Source organism: Phocoena phocoena, chromosome 15 (genome assembly GCF_963924675.1).
Source record: "Phocoena phocoena chromosome 15, mPhoPho1.1, whole genome shotgun sequence".
In the NCBI taxonomy this organism is placed as follows: Eukaryota; Metazoa; Chordata; class Mammalia; order Artiodactyla; family Phocoenidae; genus Phocoena; species Phocoena phocoena.
The window spans coordinates 34,526,315-34,543,988 of NC_089233.1; the positions used below are offsets into that span (position 1 = coordinate 34,526,315).

The 17,674-nt window shown below is 53.3% G+C and overlaps 1 protein-coding gene across 4 annotated transcripts in view; it reads right to left on the reverse strand.

Moving 5' to 3' along the window:
• Positions 1-11,810, reverse strand: part of MGRN1 (mahogunin ring finger 1) — a 52,161-nt gene extending 40,351 nt beyond the window's left edge. For 2 of the 4 annotated variants that reach the window (XM_065891996.1, XM_065891998.1), the window contains exon 1: positions 11,599-11,810. In XM_065891996.1, coding sequence (XP_065748068.1) covers positions 11,599-11,686 — 88 coding nt within the window. In that variant the 5' untranslated portion in view covers positions 11,687-11,810. The remainder of the gene's footprint in view (positions 1-11,598) is intronic. The other 2 variants (XM_065891997.1, XM_065891999.1) reach the window with 1 other exon arrangement.
• Positions 11,811-17,674: the final 5,864 nt, after the last annotated feature.

The following is a 17,674-nucleotide window of genomic DNA, read 5'->3' on the forward strand; positions in this document are numbered from 1 at the left end:
GAGTGAAGAGCCATCGTCAGAGGCGGAGCTCCTGCAGCAGGGCATCCTCAGACTAGACGCCGTTCCAGGTGGTCCCTTAAAACGCAAATGAGATATCTGCACACAACCCGGGACCCCTTCAGAGCTCCCACCCGCACCCCGACTCCTCAGGGGTTCACAGGCCTGAGCCCCTCACCTCCCACCTCCAGTCTCAGCAGCGGTCCACCTTCCTTCCAAGTCCTCCTTACACAGCAGTGCCTCTGGCCTCGAGGTCTCTGCGGGCTGATCCTCTGCCCACACTTTCACACCCCAACTGTCCTTGGCTCACCCCGTGCATTGCTCAGACCTCCATGTGCTCAGAGAGGCCTTTGCTCAGCACCCCCAGCATGCAGAACACGGAGGGACCCCCACACAGATGACCCTCACCTCTCCTCGACCCAGGAGCAGGACTGTGCATCTTGGAGATGGAATGCCCACATCCCCAGAAGCCCCACGAGGCCCAAGGGCCATCTGTCTCGGGAACATGGGATCCCAGCGCCCTTTCCAGCACAGTTTCAGGTAACCCAGGCTCCCCGCCTCACACTCCAGACACTCTGGACCAGGGACACTGATGTTATCCTCAAGGGCAAACATGCCTTGCTCAACCCACGGGCTAGGCTCCGGCTCATCACTCTGCAGACTCTTATTCTGCTCTGCGCTGCCCACCTCACTGCACCATCTCCCCGCCCTGTGCCAGATCCCAGAGCTCTCTCCATCCCCTCTGGCCCAGTGGGTTGCTCCTGCCTTGCAACTCCCCGGAGGCCTCCTGTGCCCTCCTGGCAGGCCTTTGCCCAACTCTCTGCGTGGTGTTGATCCCGACAAGCCCAGTAATCACTACCCTGGCCTGGACACAGCAGGAGCCCAATGAAGGTGGATGAATGACACCTTTATTCCTATGTGACAGTCATGGAAACTGAGGAACAGAGAGGTCAAGGAACTGCTCAAGCCACACTACCAGTGAGAGGTGGTGTCCTCATTGACAACACATGCTGACCCAGAGCTGCGTCCTCAACGATGCCAGCCCAGCCAGTGTTTTCAACCCACCAGGCAATTTTCCAATTCTCAGCCAACACTGCCCGGGTGGCCTACAAACTTAGTTCAATCCTGACACCATGTACCTGGACACAGTTGACACTGTCAGATCCCACAAGATAAGGGCTCAGTCGATATGACTGCAAACCCCTACCCCACTTCAGACGCCAATCACAAGTTCAGGTGATCGATCACCTATGCTTCTGACCCACCAGCTATAAATCAAAGGTTCCCAGGACCCCCTTCTCGGGTCCAATTAATTTTCTAGAGTGTCTCAGAGAACTCAGGAAAAGAGTTCATTTGCTAAATTATCAGTTTATTACAAAAGGATACAACTCAGGAACAGCTGGATGGAAGGGATGCACAGGGCAAGGCACGTGGGAAGGGCTGCGGAAATTCCATGCCCTCCGAGTGTGCCACCCTCCCAGCACCTCCACATTGTTCACCAACTGAGAAGCCTCCAAACCTGGCCCCTCTGAGTCTTTGTGGAGGCTTCATTACATAGATAAGACCGATTACATCATTGGTCACTGGCCATCATCTCAATCTCCAGCCCTCTTAAGCTCACGGCTGGCTCCACCGGCAACTAGCCCCCAACCTCAGGTGCTTTCCAAAAGTCACCTCATTAGTATAAACTCAGGTGTGGCTGAAAGGGATCTGTTAAGAATATCAAAAGACACCCATTTCACATTATCACTGATCCCTTAGGAAATTCCAAGGGTTTGAGGAGTTCTGTGCCAGAAACGGATGAAGACCAAATTTGTATTTCTTATCATAAATCACGATACCCCCGCTGGGTAAACCGTGATATGGACAAAGACACCCTAGGGCCCCCTTCTAAGAAACATAGGTGGCCCTGGAACCTGGGCACCGGATGTGGCTTCGCTCAGCTGCCTCCGTCATTCCCTCTTGCGTGGAAGGGAGTGGGGAAGGTGAGAAGTCTGGGAACAGTTCATTGATTCCACTGGCCAAAAATTCTTCTCATTTTACCACAGCACAGATATTCCGGGTTACCAGCTTCCTGACATCCGCTGCCACTAAGCCCCAGCTGGGCCTGAACAACAGGGAATCAGGATGTCACTGCCCTCAGAGGGGGCCGATCTCGGGGAAGCATCTCCAGGCCCATGAGATCACTCTGCCAGGTGAGAGACAGCCCCTTGGGCTAAGAGGCTGTTCCCAAACAGTCTAAGGAGACTGACACCCGGGGCCCACCCACCGTAATCACGCAGCTCAGCGATTCCCCTGGGTCGCGTTCACACATTGCACAGAATAGCTTCTCTGCTCCCCACACTCAGGCTGGGGGACTCAGTGCAGCCCCATTTGTAACACGAGGCCTCGGTGAACACCACCACGGGCTGCAGACTACAGACAGAGGGCTGCTGGGGATGCCCTAAGGATAAAAGGAGCCGATTATGCAAAGTAGCTTTACACAGGTGACAAGACACCTGATAAACCTCCCTGCCGTGTGAAAGGCTTACCAGAGCGACACAGCAAGTAAAAAGCTTGCACCTCCTCCTCGCCCATGGAGGGAAGAACAGTGAGCTGAGAACAGCTCTGACCAAGCAAGGACTCTGCTTTGCTGAGTTCCTGGAAGGGGCTGCAGCCGCCTCTTTTGGGGGGAGGGGTCCTCCCCAGCTTCACCCCTTTTCTGGACACAGCCTCCGCCACTGGTGGGCCCCAGCTGCCACCAGAACATGCAGCTCCTAGCCCCTGGACACGGCTGGTTGGCCGCAGCGAACACCAGACTGTGCTGGGCCATCCCTACATTCCCCTCCACCCCACCCCGGGAACTGGACCCAAGACCACGGGACTCGGTCCTTGAGGGCCTCCGGTGGGTGAAGCCAGCTCTGTGCCTGTCACAGCAGCATGACACTGAGGCCAGAGAGGACGGGGCTCTGTGTTCTGCTTCTCCTGGCTTCTGGTGCTTGGTTCCCCATCCTGGGTTCCAGAGACGCTACCCACCAGACTACAGTGCATTCCACTTCTGCCTAAGAGAGTTGGCATAAATGCCACAGACAGTCAATCTCCAAAGAATTCAAAATGTAATAAAAAGCACTTAGGGGCTTCCCTGGTGGCGCAGTGGTTGAGAGTCCGCCTGCCGATGCAGGGGACACGGGTTCGTGCCCCGGTCCAGGAAGATCCCACATGCCGCCGAGCGGCTGGGCCTGTGAGCCATGGCCGTTCAGCCTGCGTGTCCGGAGCCTGTGCTCCACAACGGGAGAGGCCACAACAGTGAGAAGCCCGTGTACCGCAAAAAAAAAAAAAAAAAAGCACTTAGAAAAGCACTCCTGCAAGTAAGTGAGACAAGAGAGACAATCCAATATTTTTTTTTAAAAATTGCAAAAGACCTCACAAAAAGAGGAAGAGAAATGAATGGCAATTTACACACAAAAAGGTGCCCAGCCTCACTGGTCATCACGGGAAAAATAAATTAAAACTACCACAAGACATCCATGGCTAATATTTAAGAGAAAAGCAACAGAATTGAACAGACAGACAGACAGACACACACACACACACACACGACACCAGCCAGCACTGGTGAGAACACAGAGCCCCTGGAACTCACGCTCTGCTGATGGGAGCATGAACGGGCTCAACCCGCCACAACATTGTAAAAGCTGTGGACTCCGCACACGCGCACCCGAGGGTGCCAGACCCACTGCCAGGTATGAAAACAGACCCAAAGAGATGGGTATCTGGGATTGTCAAGACGAGACACAGAAAGTAGAGTGGTGGCTGCCAGGGGCTGGGGGAGAGGGCAATGGGAGTTACTGTTTAATGGGGACAGTTTCAGTTTCCAAAGAGGAAGACTTACGGGGATGATGGTGCAGATGGCTACACAGCAGTGTAAATGTACTTAATGCCTCTGAACTGCACACTTAAAATGGGTAAAATGGTAATTGTTATGTGGAATTTACCACAATTACTTCTAAAAGTGAAAAAAATAAAATGGACCCAAAGAAATCAGACTCCTGGGAACCAAAGCCAGTCACAAGAGTGTCCACCCAGCATCATTCACGAGAGCCCAAACCGGAGACTCCCTGAGCGCCCTCCACGTGAGCTCGTGGACGAACACACGGTAGCGCCAGCAGACACTGGGATGTCATGCAGCAGAGACAGGAAACCGACTGCCGCCCCAATGACAGCGTCCACCCTCTCATCCCCCGACGTGCAGCCAAGAGCATCCACTTCTGTTTATACCAAGTTCAGAAACAGGCAAAAGTCACCTCCACTGGAGTCCAGAGGGGGCCTCCCAGGGAGGAGGGGGCAGAGATTGGGGAGGGGCACCGGGGGCTTTGGAGGCTGCTACTCTTCTATTCCTTCAACACGCCCACCCGGTGATGGTTCATCAAGTGGAAGCTCCTGACCCGTACGTCTCCTCAATATGTTACACTTTGGCTGTACATGTACATACGTGCATACACCACACGTTTTCTACAGCACTGAACTGAATACAATTCCTTCTTTCGACTCCCCCCTAAAGCACTGTGGGCATCTGGTCACTCAGGACTATCACAGGGGCAGGAGACCCAGGTAACAGAATGCGGCAGTTATCAGAACAGTGGACGCCCCCAGAAGGCCTGCTCTGCGGGTGCCGGGCCCCCAGAACCAAGCCAACGCCGAGTAGGATGAAAGGATGAGAAAATGGGTTATTTGCAAGCACTGCACACACAGGGGTGGACAGATGTTCCCGTGTCAGTCATTCCCAAGCCTCTACCTCCCCTCCCAGCTCGGAGAGAGCCGGCCGTGATTTCTAGACAGCGAGTGGCCCCCCCATGCTGCTCCACACCACTGGCTTGTCTGCAAACAGCAGGGGCGCGGGCCAGGCGGCGGCTGGGCCTGGCTCCCCCAGCTCTGGGGAGCTGGGCAGACGCGGGGACAGTTGGCAGAACTGAACAAGTCCACTGTTATTCACTGAGCCTGAGTCCGACGCTGTGTGGGTGGCACGTGTGGCATCACTGCCCTGCGTTTTACAGGACAACACAGAAACGTGAGGCCTGATGGCTGTACCTGACCACACGGAAACACGCATGGGAAACGCCCACTGGACGTGGCCCCGTGCCAGTGTCTGGCCGCCGGCACCGGACTTGGGAGGCAAGGCAGGCAGCAGTGGTCACTGCCCACGGGGTCATCCAGGAAGTGCAGGACGTTCCCAGGAAACTGCCAGACCCCTGAAAAACACAGGCTCGGATGGACCAGGGCTTGGTCCCTCCCCGCCAGCTCCCGTGGACTCACACAGTCAGGACTGAAGGGGGCCCGGGAGCAAGCGACCAGCTCAAGGCCACAGGGCAAGTCACTGGCATGGGGCCGCTGGACTCTGAATCCAGTGCTCCGCCGTGGCTCTACAGGCGGGTGGGGGCAGAAGACCCCTCGAGGCAGGCTCACTCTCACGGTGCTGAGCTAAGCTCTGCCTGTGCCCACCCTGCTGGTGGAAGAGTGTGTTGTCAGCACAGCGAAGGCCACCTCAACCGTGAGGATGAAAACACATGTGCACACACCCCCCTTTGATGCTGGGCAGCTGGGCCCTCTGCGCCACGACCGACCTCCTGGCACCAGAGGAAAGGCCTGCCAGCCAGCTGGCCAGCCTAACCAGCACAAGCCCGGCTTCTTCCACTGACCAACAGGAGAGTGCGGCAAAGCCCAGGAGCTGGGCGAAGGATGCAGGGACCTCCGGGTGCTCAAAACCCCGAGGGCAGGCGACACAGCAAACCTCAGCTCCAGTGGCCACAGGGCCCAAGTGCCCACCGCAGGCTTCTAAACCCAAGCAACTGGCTTCTCCTTCAGGGAGACAGGTCCTCAGATGCCACCCACCATGGCCAACTTAAAGGGTTTTTGTTTCTGCTGTTCTGCTGTTGTTGTTTTTACCTAAAATGTAACAACTGAAATTCCGAAAACACAGCTTATTTATACAGCTCTTACAATGACAAAATCCAAACCGAATTCATGTGAGCAGAAGCACAGAACTAGTTCTGCTATGTGAACAGGCACAGGTGGCACGATGCCGGCGATGATGGTGCAGGACTCTGAGCACGAAGATGAAACCCCCGTGTGCAGGTGGAGCCCCTTCCCCACACCCCACCCCTCTGCCACTGACCCTGGGGCTCGGAGCACAAGCTCACTGCCTAGGGACAGTGATGGGGCCCAGGGACCCGGAATGTCCCCAGTGACAGAGGACGCCCTCGGTGACACAAAAAGTCCTCCCTCGTCTTACAACACCTGCCTCGGTTCTTTCCTTCAGGCATCAATTATCCAGAGTCAGCAAGGCCCCACTTCAGAAAGGGCAAACCCAACACAGGCGGCAGTACTCATGAGCAGACGTCTCTAGACTGCCACCAGCACAAAAGTACACATCAAAGTCTCCTGGCACACACCTCAGGCCCCTTATCGCGTGGCAGCAGGCCCAGGAGTCCCCGGACCCCCGCCTGACACCCCAGGGGATGCAGCCCAGTCTGAGCAGCTTGTACACTAGGGAGAGGGGAGTTGTTTTCTGCAAGGCCTGCTGCACAAGCATTTATTAAACACCTACCGTGTGCAGGCCCAGGTGCTAGGAGACAAAATCAGCCTGATTTCTAGTTCCTCTGCCAAAGAGGACAAAAGTCTAGTGTCACGAGGACATGGCAAAGTTCCACTGAGATAAAGGAGGTAAAAATGCTCTGAAAGTACATGCACTGATATATAAAAGGTTTAGGTCTGGGGCATAGTTCACCCCCACCTCCAGGGTTAGTGGATCACGTGGCTGACTGCCCCTCCTGATGCTTCTCTTGGGTGACCTGTCCCTACCATGACCTCCCTCAAACACCAGGGAAGGGCAGCCCACATGGCTTTAAGACACATGAGTAACAATAATAACGCAGGAGGAGGAACAACCAACCGTGGCAGCCAACAACAACGACCAGGCACTCCTGTGGGGACCTACTGTGCTCCAGGCTTCCGTCTGCAATCTTCTCTTTAAGAACTTGACCGAGGTGTCCTAATGCCTGCCGTGACCCTCGGCTGGGGACCAGCCAGCCGTGTGATTGGGGCAAGGGACTGCAGGGCAGTGGAGTGCAGAAATAAACTCTCACATTTATGGTCAGCTGATCTCTAATGAAGGTAAAAAGGCAATGTGACGGGAAAAGAATAGTCTCTTCATCAAATGATGTTGAAATAACTGACTATCCGTATGCAGAAAAAAACACAAAACCCTAAATCTTTACCTCAAACCATACATTAAAAAATTAACTCAAAATGGATCACAAGACTTAATGTATGAGCTAAAACCATAAAACTTCAAGAAAAAAAAATAGGAGAAAATCTTTGTGACCTTGAGGTAGGCAAAGATCTTTTAGATATAACTCCAAAAACATTAACCATCAAAAAAATTGATAAGAATTCCCTGGTGGTTCAGTGGTTAGGACTCCGTGCTTTCACTGCCAAGGGCCCGGGTTCAATCCCTGGTTGGGGAACTAAGATCCCACAAGCCATGTGGCGTGGCCAAAAAAAAAAAAAAAAAAAGAAAAATGATAAATCAAACTTCACCAAAACTTAAAATTTTGCTCCTCAAAAGACACCATTAAGAAAATGAAAAGACAAACCACAGACTGCAAGAAAATATTTGCAAATCACAGAGCTGATAAATGAACTGTATCACTGTATCCAGAATCCATAAAGAACTCTTACAACTCAAAAAGAAGACAATCCAAGTTTTAAAAAGTGAACAAGACTAAAAGAGCCAACCCCCCAACACACACACACACACACACACACACACACACACACACACACACACACGATATACAACGGCCAATAAGCACATGAAAAGATGCTCAAGGGCTTCCCTGGTGGTGCAGTGGTTGAGAGTCTGCCTGCCGATGCAGGGGACACGGGCTCGTGCCCCGGTCCGGGAGGATCCCACGTGCCGCAGCCGCTGGGCCTGCGCGTCTGGAGCCTGTGCTCCGCGGCGGGAGAGGCCACAGCAGTGAGAGGCCCGTGTACCGCAAAAAAAAAAAAAAAAAAAGATGTTCAACATCATCAGGAAAATGCAAATCAAAACCACAGTGAGATACCTCTTCACTCCCACTAGGATGACTATAATTAAAAAGGTAGGCAATAATAAGTATTGACAAGGATGCTGAGAATTTGGAACCCACACACACTGCTGGTGGGAATAAATGTAAAATGGTGCAGCCATTATGGAAAACAGTCTGGCAGTTCCTCAAAAAGTTAAACACATGACCCAACAATTCCACTCCTAGGTGTATCTAAAGAGAACTGAGCACACCAAACAAATGTTCAGCAGCATTATTCATAATAGCTAAAAGGTGGAAACACCCCAAGTAAGTATTCGTTAACTGGTGAAAAGATAAACAAAATGTACTATAACCATACAGTAAAGTACAACATGGATGAAGCTCAAAAACAATGCTAAGTGAAAGAAGCCAGAAACAAAAAAAGACTACATGCTGTACGATTCCAGTTATATGAAATGTCCAGAAAGGGCAAATTTTAACGACAGAAAGGAGATCAGTGATGGGGTAGGGGTGAGGGTGACAGCAGAGATTGCCTGCAAACAGGCACAAGGCAAGGAAACTCTGATGATGGAAATGTCTAAAACTGATTGTGGTGATGGCTGCACAATTCTATAAGTGTACTAAAATTCTCCAGATCATAGGTTTACAAAGGATGAGTTGTACGGCACACGATTGATACCTCAATAAAGCTGTTATGAGTAAAGTAAATAAATACAATAAAAACAAAGCAAATGCTGTTAAATTCAAGCTAGGTACTGTTGCAGGGCATGTTGAAAACTTCAAAGTAAAAGAAAATTGGACAGGGACTTCCCTGGTGGCACAGTGGTTAAGAATCCGCCTGCCATTGCAGGGGACACAGGTTCTAACCCTGGTCTGGGAAGATCCCACATGTCACGGAGCAACTGACCCCGTGCACCACAACTACTGAGCCTGCGCTCTAGAGCCCGCGAGCCACAACTACTAAAGCCTGCGTGCCTAGAGACCGTCCTCTGCAGCAAGAGAAGCCCGCGCACTGCAACGAAGAGTAGCCCCCACTCACTGCAACTAGAGAAAGCCCTCACGCAGCAACGAAGACCCAACGCAGCCAAATAAATAAATTAAATAAATAAATTTATTTAAAATAAAAATTGGACAGGAGATTTAAAAAGTCCTCACATACACACACACACACACACACACACACACACACAGAGGTAACCATGAGATGATGGATGTGTAAATAACCTTATTGTGATAATCATTTCCCGATATATACACATATCAAATCATTACACTGTACACCTTAAACTTACACAACGCTATATGTCAATTATATCTCAGTAAAGCTAGAAAAAAATTGGACAGTGTTACAGAGGTGTTAAAAAATACTAGCACCCAATGATTCTTTCTAATATAATCAACAAAATGGACAGAGACCTGAAAAGATAACAACTGTCTCATAAATTGATTGTACAGTCCATGGTCCCTAAAATCATCTCAACCCCCCTTCCGTCCCCAGTCCATGCTTGGGAACACATACTCAGGTACTGCTTAGGTTCCAGACTGCCTCCCGGAATAAGGTGGCCCGAGGGGCAGGAAGCAGAAAAGACAGCCTTTGGACTGGAGAGGCTGCGCACTCTAACCACTGGCAGCGAAATCGAGGCGGCCCATGGTGTTCACCTGGGCGCCAGCCCCAATAGACTGTGGCTGACTCGGGTGTCCACAGAGCGGACCTGACTGATTAACAAGGTCTACCAAACAGAATCCAAAAGCAGTGCTGTTAGTGCCTTGTATTTGTGATTTTGTCCAAATGCCCAACTGAAGGAACATCAGGTTTGCTCTGGTCCCAGGTGACAGGAGGTACCACCTTAAACTTTTTGATATCTCTTCCAAGACACTGCTAACTGCTATTAGAGTCTAAGTTGTTCACTTAATTTATTTTTTGAGCCATTATAGCAGCTAACATTTTTCAAGGACCTCTTAGGCGCTAAGCACTGTTCTGAGCACTGTATGAGGATCAGCCCATTTTACAGATGCGGAAACCATGACCCAGGGGGCTAAGCAGCTTGCCTAAGATGACTCAGCCAAAGACGGGCTGTAAGAACATCCGAGATGGAAGAGGATGACTTCAAACAACTGCTCCATCAGATCTGGGGATGTCAGCCTCCAGGGGATCTCTATACCAGGCTGGGCTGCCCTGTCCTTGTGCCTGGGAAAAAGCAGGCGTGGATATCTCCCATGCCTAGTAGGGAACAGAGCCCTCTGCCCAGCTCTGACTGCATCCCCTCTGACTGCCCCGAACTGTGCTAGTCTCCACTCCCTTTATTTCTGGTGGTCCCAGACACTTGCCTTCTTTCACCTTCCAAAATGAGCGTGAAGCAGTTCTCAAACTTGAGTGGACATCTGACTCACCCTAGGAGTGGGTTTTAAATGCAGGTTCCTAGGCCACAGCAGACCCCAACAAGTCTGAGGCGGGGCCTGGGAAATGCATGTTAAACTAGCTTCCCCACTGTTGGAAGCAGGTGGTGCTGGACCATATTCAGAGGAAACCTGGCCCAGGGGATGCCCACAGGCCAACTGTGAGGCCTAGAAGACCACAAGATGGGATCAGATATTTCAGAAGCCAGGATCAGAAGCTCCAGTCTGAAAGTCTCCATGATGTCCAAATGCCCTGTCCTCTTTCTTCTCTCCTTTCCAGGCAAGTGACCAGACGAGGAGATGGAGCATGAGGAACCCAAACTAAAGTTCCAGGGCAGGCCACACTCCTCATCAGACGCAGAAAAAAACAGTGTGGATGGGTACAACTGGTCTGGTAGTCTGACTCATGGTCCTGTACCCAGATGAGCTTCCATCCAGCTCTGAGACCTTGGAAAAGTCACTTCCTCCCTGGGGCTCAGGTCTTTCAGCCACAAAAAAGGAGACTGGAGAACCGGGTAGGTCCCCTCCAACCATTCCCTGGTTGTCCAGCACGGCCTCCCAGCTCCTCTTCCACCGACAGTAATGCCTCCTTGGGCCCAGACCTCCTCCCACCCCCCACCCACCAAACACAAGCACCAGGTCACAGGAGAGCTAACCCTCTGTCCAGACGGGACGGATAGTGTCCAGAACCACTGGCCGGGTCTTCACAAGAAGCCACCAAAGAAAGGGAAAACCGGCGATGGAATGATGTCAATCCTTTTGACAATGACCACTTTGTAAGCACAAGCAAAGCATCGGGCACCGTGCTAAGCCCTCCCAAGCGTCGCGCCCCGGAACCTCACGCCGGCCCTGGGGGATCCCTATTGAGCAGACCCCAGTGTGCATACGAGGGAGCTGAGGCGCGCAGGAGTGAGTTGACTGATCCAAGGTCACCCAGCCGGGACGAGGCAGTCAGCGCCGTACCGACCCACGCCCCGGGGTCCGGATGGAGGGCGCGTGGAGCTCCATGCAGGGAAGCTGCAGGAAGGGCCGCGGGCCGAGCAGAGCCCCCAGCCCACCCTCCGAGGAGGATCGTGAGCCCAGCCCCGCCGCCCCCTGTCCGCCCCGCGCCGAGACCCGGGCCGGGGCGGCCACTCACCGGATTTCGGGGGGTAGCGATAGGCCGAGTTCGCCTGGATGTCGATGTCCTCCACGCCCGCGATGCGGCGACTCAGGATGGAGCCCATGGTGCACGGCGGGCCGGGCCGAGTATGGGATGGGGTCGGCGGCGGCGCCGGAGGCGTCCTCACGCGGACATAGCCGGGACCAGGCCGCACGGACTCTCGCCCACGGCCGCGGGCGCTCGGCCTCCGAGCCCCCACCCCCGGCTCGGCCCGGGACCAGACGCCACGGCAGCCCTCCGCCCCCCGGGCCCGAGGCACCTCGGGAAATGGAGTCCCCTCGCCGCCGAGGGTGCCCGGCGGCGGCGCGGGATACCCATCTAGGAACTACATTTCCCAGGAAGCTCCTCGCCCGGGCTCGCTGAAGTTGTTGACAAACGGTCCGGGACAAACCAAATGGACCTGAGTCCAGAGGGGAGGAACCATCAACCACACTGCAAACTATCCTTCCCTTTGCATTCCAAACACAAGACTAACATTGTAACTCTTTAGACTTTTAATAATCTGTTCATACATAGGTCTTGCTAGGAACCAACGCCTTCCATTTACTCCCTCTCTGAAATATCTCCCGGAGCATGGTTCTCCCCACTTCCCTGGGTTTAATCTCCTGGCCCGGCCAGCAGAGGGCAGACCCTTACCTGCCACCCGCAAAGAGCTGGGATGGAACCCAAGGTTACCTGGAGCGGTGCACACAGGGGAAGGGAAGCACCTTTTCCAGAACTCTAGGCATCTCTCTGGCTCCACGTCCAGAATAATTCGTTGAAGACATAATTTTAAAGTCCCCCGTGGAGGCAGTAGACCTCTCCCCATTTTACATATAGGGAAACTGAGGCACAAAGAAGGGAGGGGGCCACACATAAGGGTGCTCAAATTTACAAGAATCAGGGTTAGAGTTAAAGGCTCTTCGCAGATTGCAATGTACTTTCTTGGCTTTGTGACTCACACAAAACTCTGTAAGGCCAAGTGAGCATCTGTTTCTACCTACTTTTCACTTGAGAAACAGCAGTTCTGAGGAAGAAAGTGACTTCCCAAGACAAGCCTGTCTATCCAGAAAGGAGCTAGGGAGGGCAGAGGCTGTCTAAGAGTCTCAGATGGTAAATTCACCACAGTCCACGTTAAAGTGAGTCCTACACCTTTCCAGACACCAGAACCCAGAATACAACCTTCCTATTTTCAGGGGACCTGGGAAGCCAAAAGTAATAAAAGAAGTGAGGGACTTATGTGATTATAAGGGAGAGTCCAGGTCTTGGAGCCTGATTTAACCTCTCTGCCCTGCAACCAAGATCCCCATTTACTGAGCACCTACTATGTGCCAGACATTGGTGTTGAAGGCTATGCACATATTCTCTCTTTTAATTCTCTGTTGTAGGTTCTATTTTCATTCCCAATTTACAGAAGAGGAAAGAGGCCAGGAGAAGTGAAGTACCCCACTCAGCTTGCATAGTAGATAAGTGGTAATAAAGCTGGAATTTGAACCAGGCCACTCCTCTTAATGCCACACTCCCCTGCCACCCCCAGCCCCTACCACCCCAGAGACAGGAATGCTCCAGTGCGAGATTCCCTGTCTCTTGCTCCCAGATGGGCCTGAAGACATCCCCACCCCATGTGACCTTTCTTCCCTTACTTTAAATTTCTTTCTGTTGAATCACATAACACTGTTGAATCATACATACACAAATAGGTATACCAACACAGCATTCAATTTATCGGTCTCCCTGCTTGTGGGGAGGGAAGGAGAGTACTGAGGGCCCAGATGTTCCCACTGAAAAATAACCCTAAGAGCATGTCCTCCCTACAGATAGTGGGCCAGGGCAGTCACTTCCATGGGCTGATGTTTGATCAATTAAACATTCCTCTTAATAGAGCTTTGGACTTCGGGTATATTTTTCTGTGCTTATCCATGCCCCGGTGGGAGACAGGCCCTTTTTGATTTGATACTGGTTCTACTATCAACATCGTCGCTGGTTCACTTATTTATTCAACAAATATTTATCATACAGCTACTATGTGAAAAGCAATGAGACAGGCAAAGAGCCAGGAAATAGAGATTAAATGGTGAAACCACCAGATATGAAACATCTAGTGAGGAAACAGACACTACAGGCGAACAAGTGTATAAATACAAAATGCGGTGGGTGCTATAAGGAAATGGACTGAGGTGCAGTGAAATACTAGGAGAGAACTACTACTCATAGGGAAATCAGGGAAGGCTTATCTGAGGAAGTGACATTTAAGCTAGGACTTGAAATACAAGTAAGAGCCAAGCAGGCAAATGCTGAGGGAGTAGGCAGCCCAGGTTCCAGGCAGGGAGAGCAGCATGTGCAAAGGCCCTGAGGAGCTGAGTAAGATCAATGAGCTCAAAGGCCAGTGTGGCTAGAATCAAGTAGGCAGGAGAGTTCAGGAACAGAGGTCAGGAGTGAGGCAGTGGCCAGATCTCAAGGCCCCTCAGTTAGCCAGTATCGGGTCCTTTGAAACATGAAGAAAGACCCTAGGCATACTTCATGGCTAGTATGAATCCCTCAAGTCGACTTCTCAAGCCTTCTGAGGGGACAGGATCCCTGCCTCTTCATTCTTGTGCTCCCAGAGCCAGGCACCCAGTGGATGTCTGATAAACACATCTGTGGAGTGATTGAAGGAATGGAGGTGGAGAGGAGCCCGGGGTCCTGGGCCTACCATCAACTGGCTATGCCAACTTTGCCAAGGTCCTCAACCTCCCTGGACCTCAGGTTAAGATGAAGGCATTGCCATAAATTCCTTTTATACCTCCATCCCCCACCCCCCATCTACTGGCCCCAGCTGTCGGGCCCCATCCGAGCCTGCTAAGAAATCCAAAGTCCACTCTCTAGCCAGGCTGATCCTGGCTGAAAACAAGGTTGTTTTTTCCTTCCCGCTGCCCCTGGGAAAACAAGCTGGCTGGGGGTCCATAGGGGCCAGAGGGGTGACCTTTGCTCCTGCTAGCCCCACCTGCCCCACCCAGCCAGCCAGCTGGCCTGGAAGAGCTCCTTCTGGGCTGAGCAAGTCTAGGCAGGTAACTGAGTGGTGCCCAGATGAGAGTGAGGGAAGGGGTGAAGGTACTTCCTGTCTCCCTAAGCAAGAAAAGTCCCCAGTGGTCCCTGCCAGGACAGTGCCCACCCTCCTTGGCCAGAAACACACCCTGCTGGCCCACTGGGTGCCTACTCTTCTCCACTGGCTCTGAACACTGTCAAGAGTGTAAGGAAGTTTGGATTCCAGCCTCAGTTTCCTTATCTGTAAAATGGGGCTTGGGTTCCCTACAGTGGTCCAGATGGAGGCAAAGAGGTGAGTGCTAAAATGGTGCTCTGAGCACCACAGGCATTAATCCCCCAGAGCAGTCCTGGGAGAGTTCTAAGCTGCTACCTTGGGTTCTACAAATGAAGGAACTGAAACTCAGGGCCAGAGAACCTTGTCCCAACATCAGAGTCATTAAGTGGCAGAGTCAAGACTGACACCCAGGTCTGTCTGGCTCCAGAACCTGCTCACCTTGCACCATACCATGTTGCTGTCCCAGTAGTAATAGTGATAGAGGTAATGACATTCAGAACTGCCCACCCCGTGCTGTGCTAAGCACTTTGTCCACATTAATTCACACTTATGATGCTTTGTGAAGGTGAAGGGCCATTTTTAATAAGAGCAGAACTCTCCTGGCACCATCAAGATTTGCAAAAAATGGTGCAGCCTGAGTGATCCCCATGTGGCAGAAAGGGGCTGAAACCTTATTTCCTGAGTGGACTTGGGAAATAAGTCCCAAGGTGACTTCTGCCAGGGTTGAGGCACCCACCTGAAGGGGACACTGAGTCCTCTCCCTGCCAAAGGGCCAAGCTCCCATCTCCAGCCCTCAGAGGGCACTTAGCAGTCCCACTGCTCCAGGCTCCCCTCCCTCCCCCAGCTATCCCGATGCCCCAGCCTCCCCGGAGCCCCCATAACCTTGGGAGCCTTCAGGTCCTGTCCACCATCTTCCATTCTCCTCCTCTTACCAGTCAAAGCCAGAATCCCCTGGAAGGGTTGAGGGACCCAGGAAGGGCTCCTCCCAGAGCCCTGCAGGTCCTCCTCCTCCCCCCAGGGTGGGACAGTTCCCTCCATTCAATCTAATTCTGGGCAGGAACGGACTCCCTTGGAACCAGACACACCTAGAACATCACCTGACCCGGACTGGTCCTCTCTGCCACCATCTGGTCTCCACACTGCTCAGCCACAGTGATCCTAATGCACACAACGGATCAGATGTAGTAAACCCCCTCAATGGCCTTTAGCCCACCATCTCCAGGGCCTGTGCCTGCTTCCTGAGGGTACTTCCCACACTTGCAATTCTACATCTCTTCTTGGGATTTTTCTTTTTTTAATTTATTTGGCTGCATTGGATCCTTGTTGCTGTGCACGGGCTTTCTCTAGCTGTGGCAAGAGGGGGCTACTCTTCGTTGCAGTGCGCAGGCTTCTCATTGTGGTGGCTTCTCCTTGCGAAGCACAGGCTCTAGGTGTGCGGGCTTCAGTAGTTGTGGCACGCAGGCTCAGTAGTTGTGGCACACAGGCTTAGTTGCTCTGCGGCATGTGGGATCTTCCCGGACCAGGGTTCGGACCCGTATCCCCTGCATTGGCAGGAGGATTCTTAACCACTGGGCCACCAGGGAAGTCCCTGTTCTTGGGATTTTTGATGCACGCCCCCACCCCACGCACCAGCCGACCCTTCTAGAGTTTGTTCTCTGCATCCCTGGCCAGATCAGAGCCAGGAACAGAGTAAGGGCCCAATAAAAAGTTGCTCAACTGATGAAACTAGTGTCCAGGGAGCGCGGGGAACCGGGATAAGGTCATTCTGAGCCGCAGTGACGAAGCCCCCGGCCCCAGCTCCGAATCCGCCCGGCCCCGACACTCCCGACCGGCAACGTCAACCGGAAGCGGCGCGTGCGGAGCTGTAAACACAACCCCCAACACACTACCTAGCGCTCTCTTCAGCCCCGCCCCCGCCTTCCACGTGACGCGCCCCGCCCGCCCCAACCCAGTGCCCGCCCCCGCTGTTGCCTCATTGGGCAGCCAGCTTTGTTTACCTTATATGGCCAGGTCCTAACACCTCCCGACAGCCCATTGGCTGAGGCGCGGCCTCATTCACTTGACGTCACAAGGACTGAGCAAGGCAAATAAACCAGGGCGTTCTGGGAATGGGAGTTCGGGGCCGCCCCGGAACTGGCGCCGCGCGGTCCTAGAGTCCGCCCACTAAAAGCTGAGATTTCCGGCAAAGCGCACGAAATTTTGCGTGGGAAAGTGCGAGCGTCCCGCAGAGGGTATGCAGAGGCTCCAGAGACTGCTGGTCTCGCTTACCTGTCTCGGTCGCCATCCCTTCCTCTGACGTTCTTTGGGTCTACTGTGTGCTTGGCGGAGCGCCAGGCCGGGGAGGGACCCGTGTCACAAGTGGGCGACGCGAGCTTGTGCCCTGGGTGTTGGGGAGACTCGGGAGGCTTCCTGGAGGCGGTGACTTTAGGTAGAACCCTAAAGGGCAGATTAATTCATTCACTGAACGAGTATCTGTAGGCGCCTACTGTGTGCCAGGCTTTCGGGGCCTTATGGCCCTAGTGCTGTTGATTTGTGCCAAAATTCTTGGCCCATCCCCCTCCCCAATAGTGCGCCTACTCAACACAGAGGGATGCCAACCACACTGGGATTCGGGATACTGGGATCTTGGTAAATACCCTGAGGCTGCGTTTGCGCCCATGCACAGTGTCTATGGCCCCCGTCTCCTGACCCCCGTCAGTTCAGTCACGGGCCTGGGCACGTGCCCGTCCAGCTTCTGCACACAGTAGGCGCCCAGCGCTCAGACACACCTTCGGCCCCGGGCCGGCCCGCGGCTCCCGGCCGAGCGCGGCGGAAGCGGCGCGGGACTACATCTCCCAGCATGCCCCCCGCGGCCTGGAGCGAGGCGAGGCTTGGTGAGTCAGAGCCGCACAGTAAATATTTGTATTAGCCGGAGCCGGCTCGCTAATGGTGGACGCGTGAGGCGAAGGAGCGCGCGGCGGCGGGAGGCCGGAGCGGGCAGGCGGCGGAGGCGCC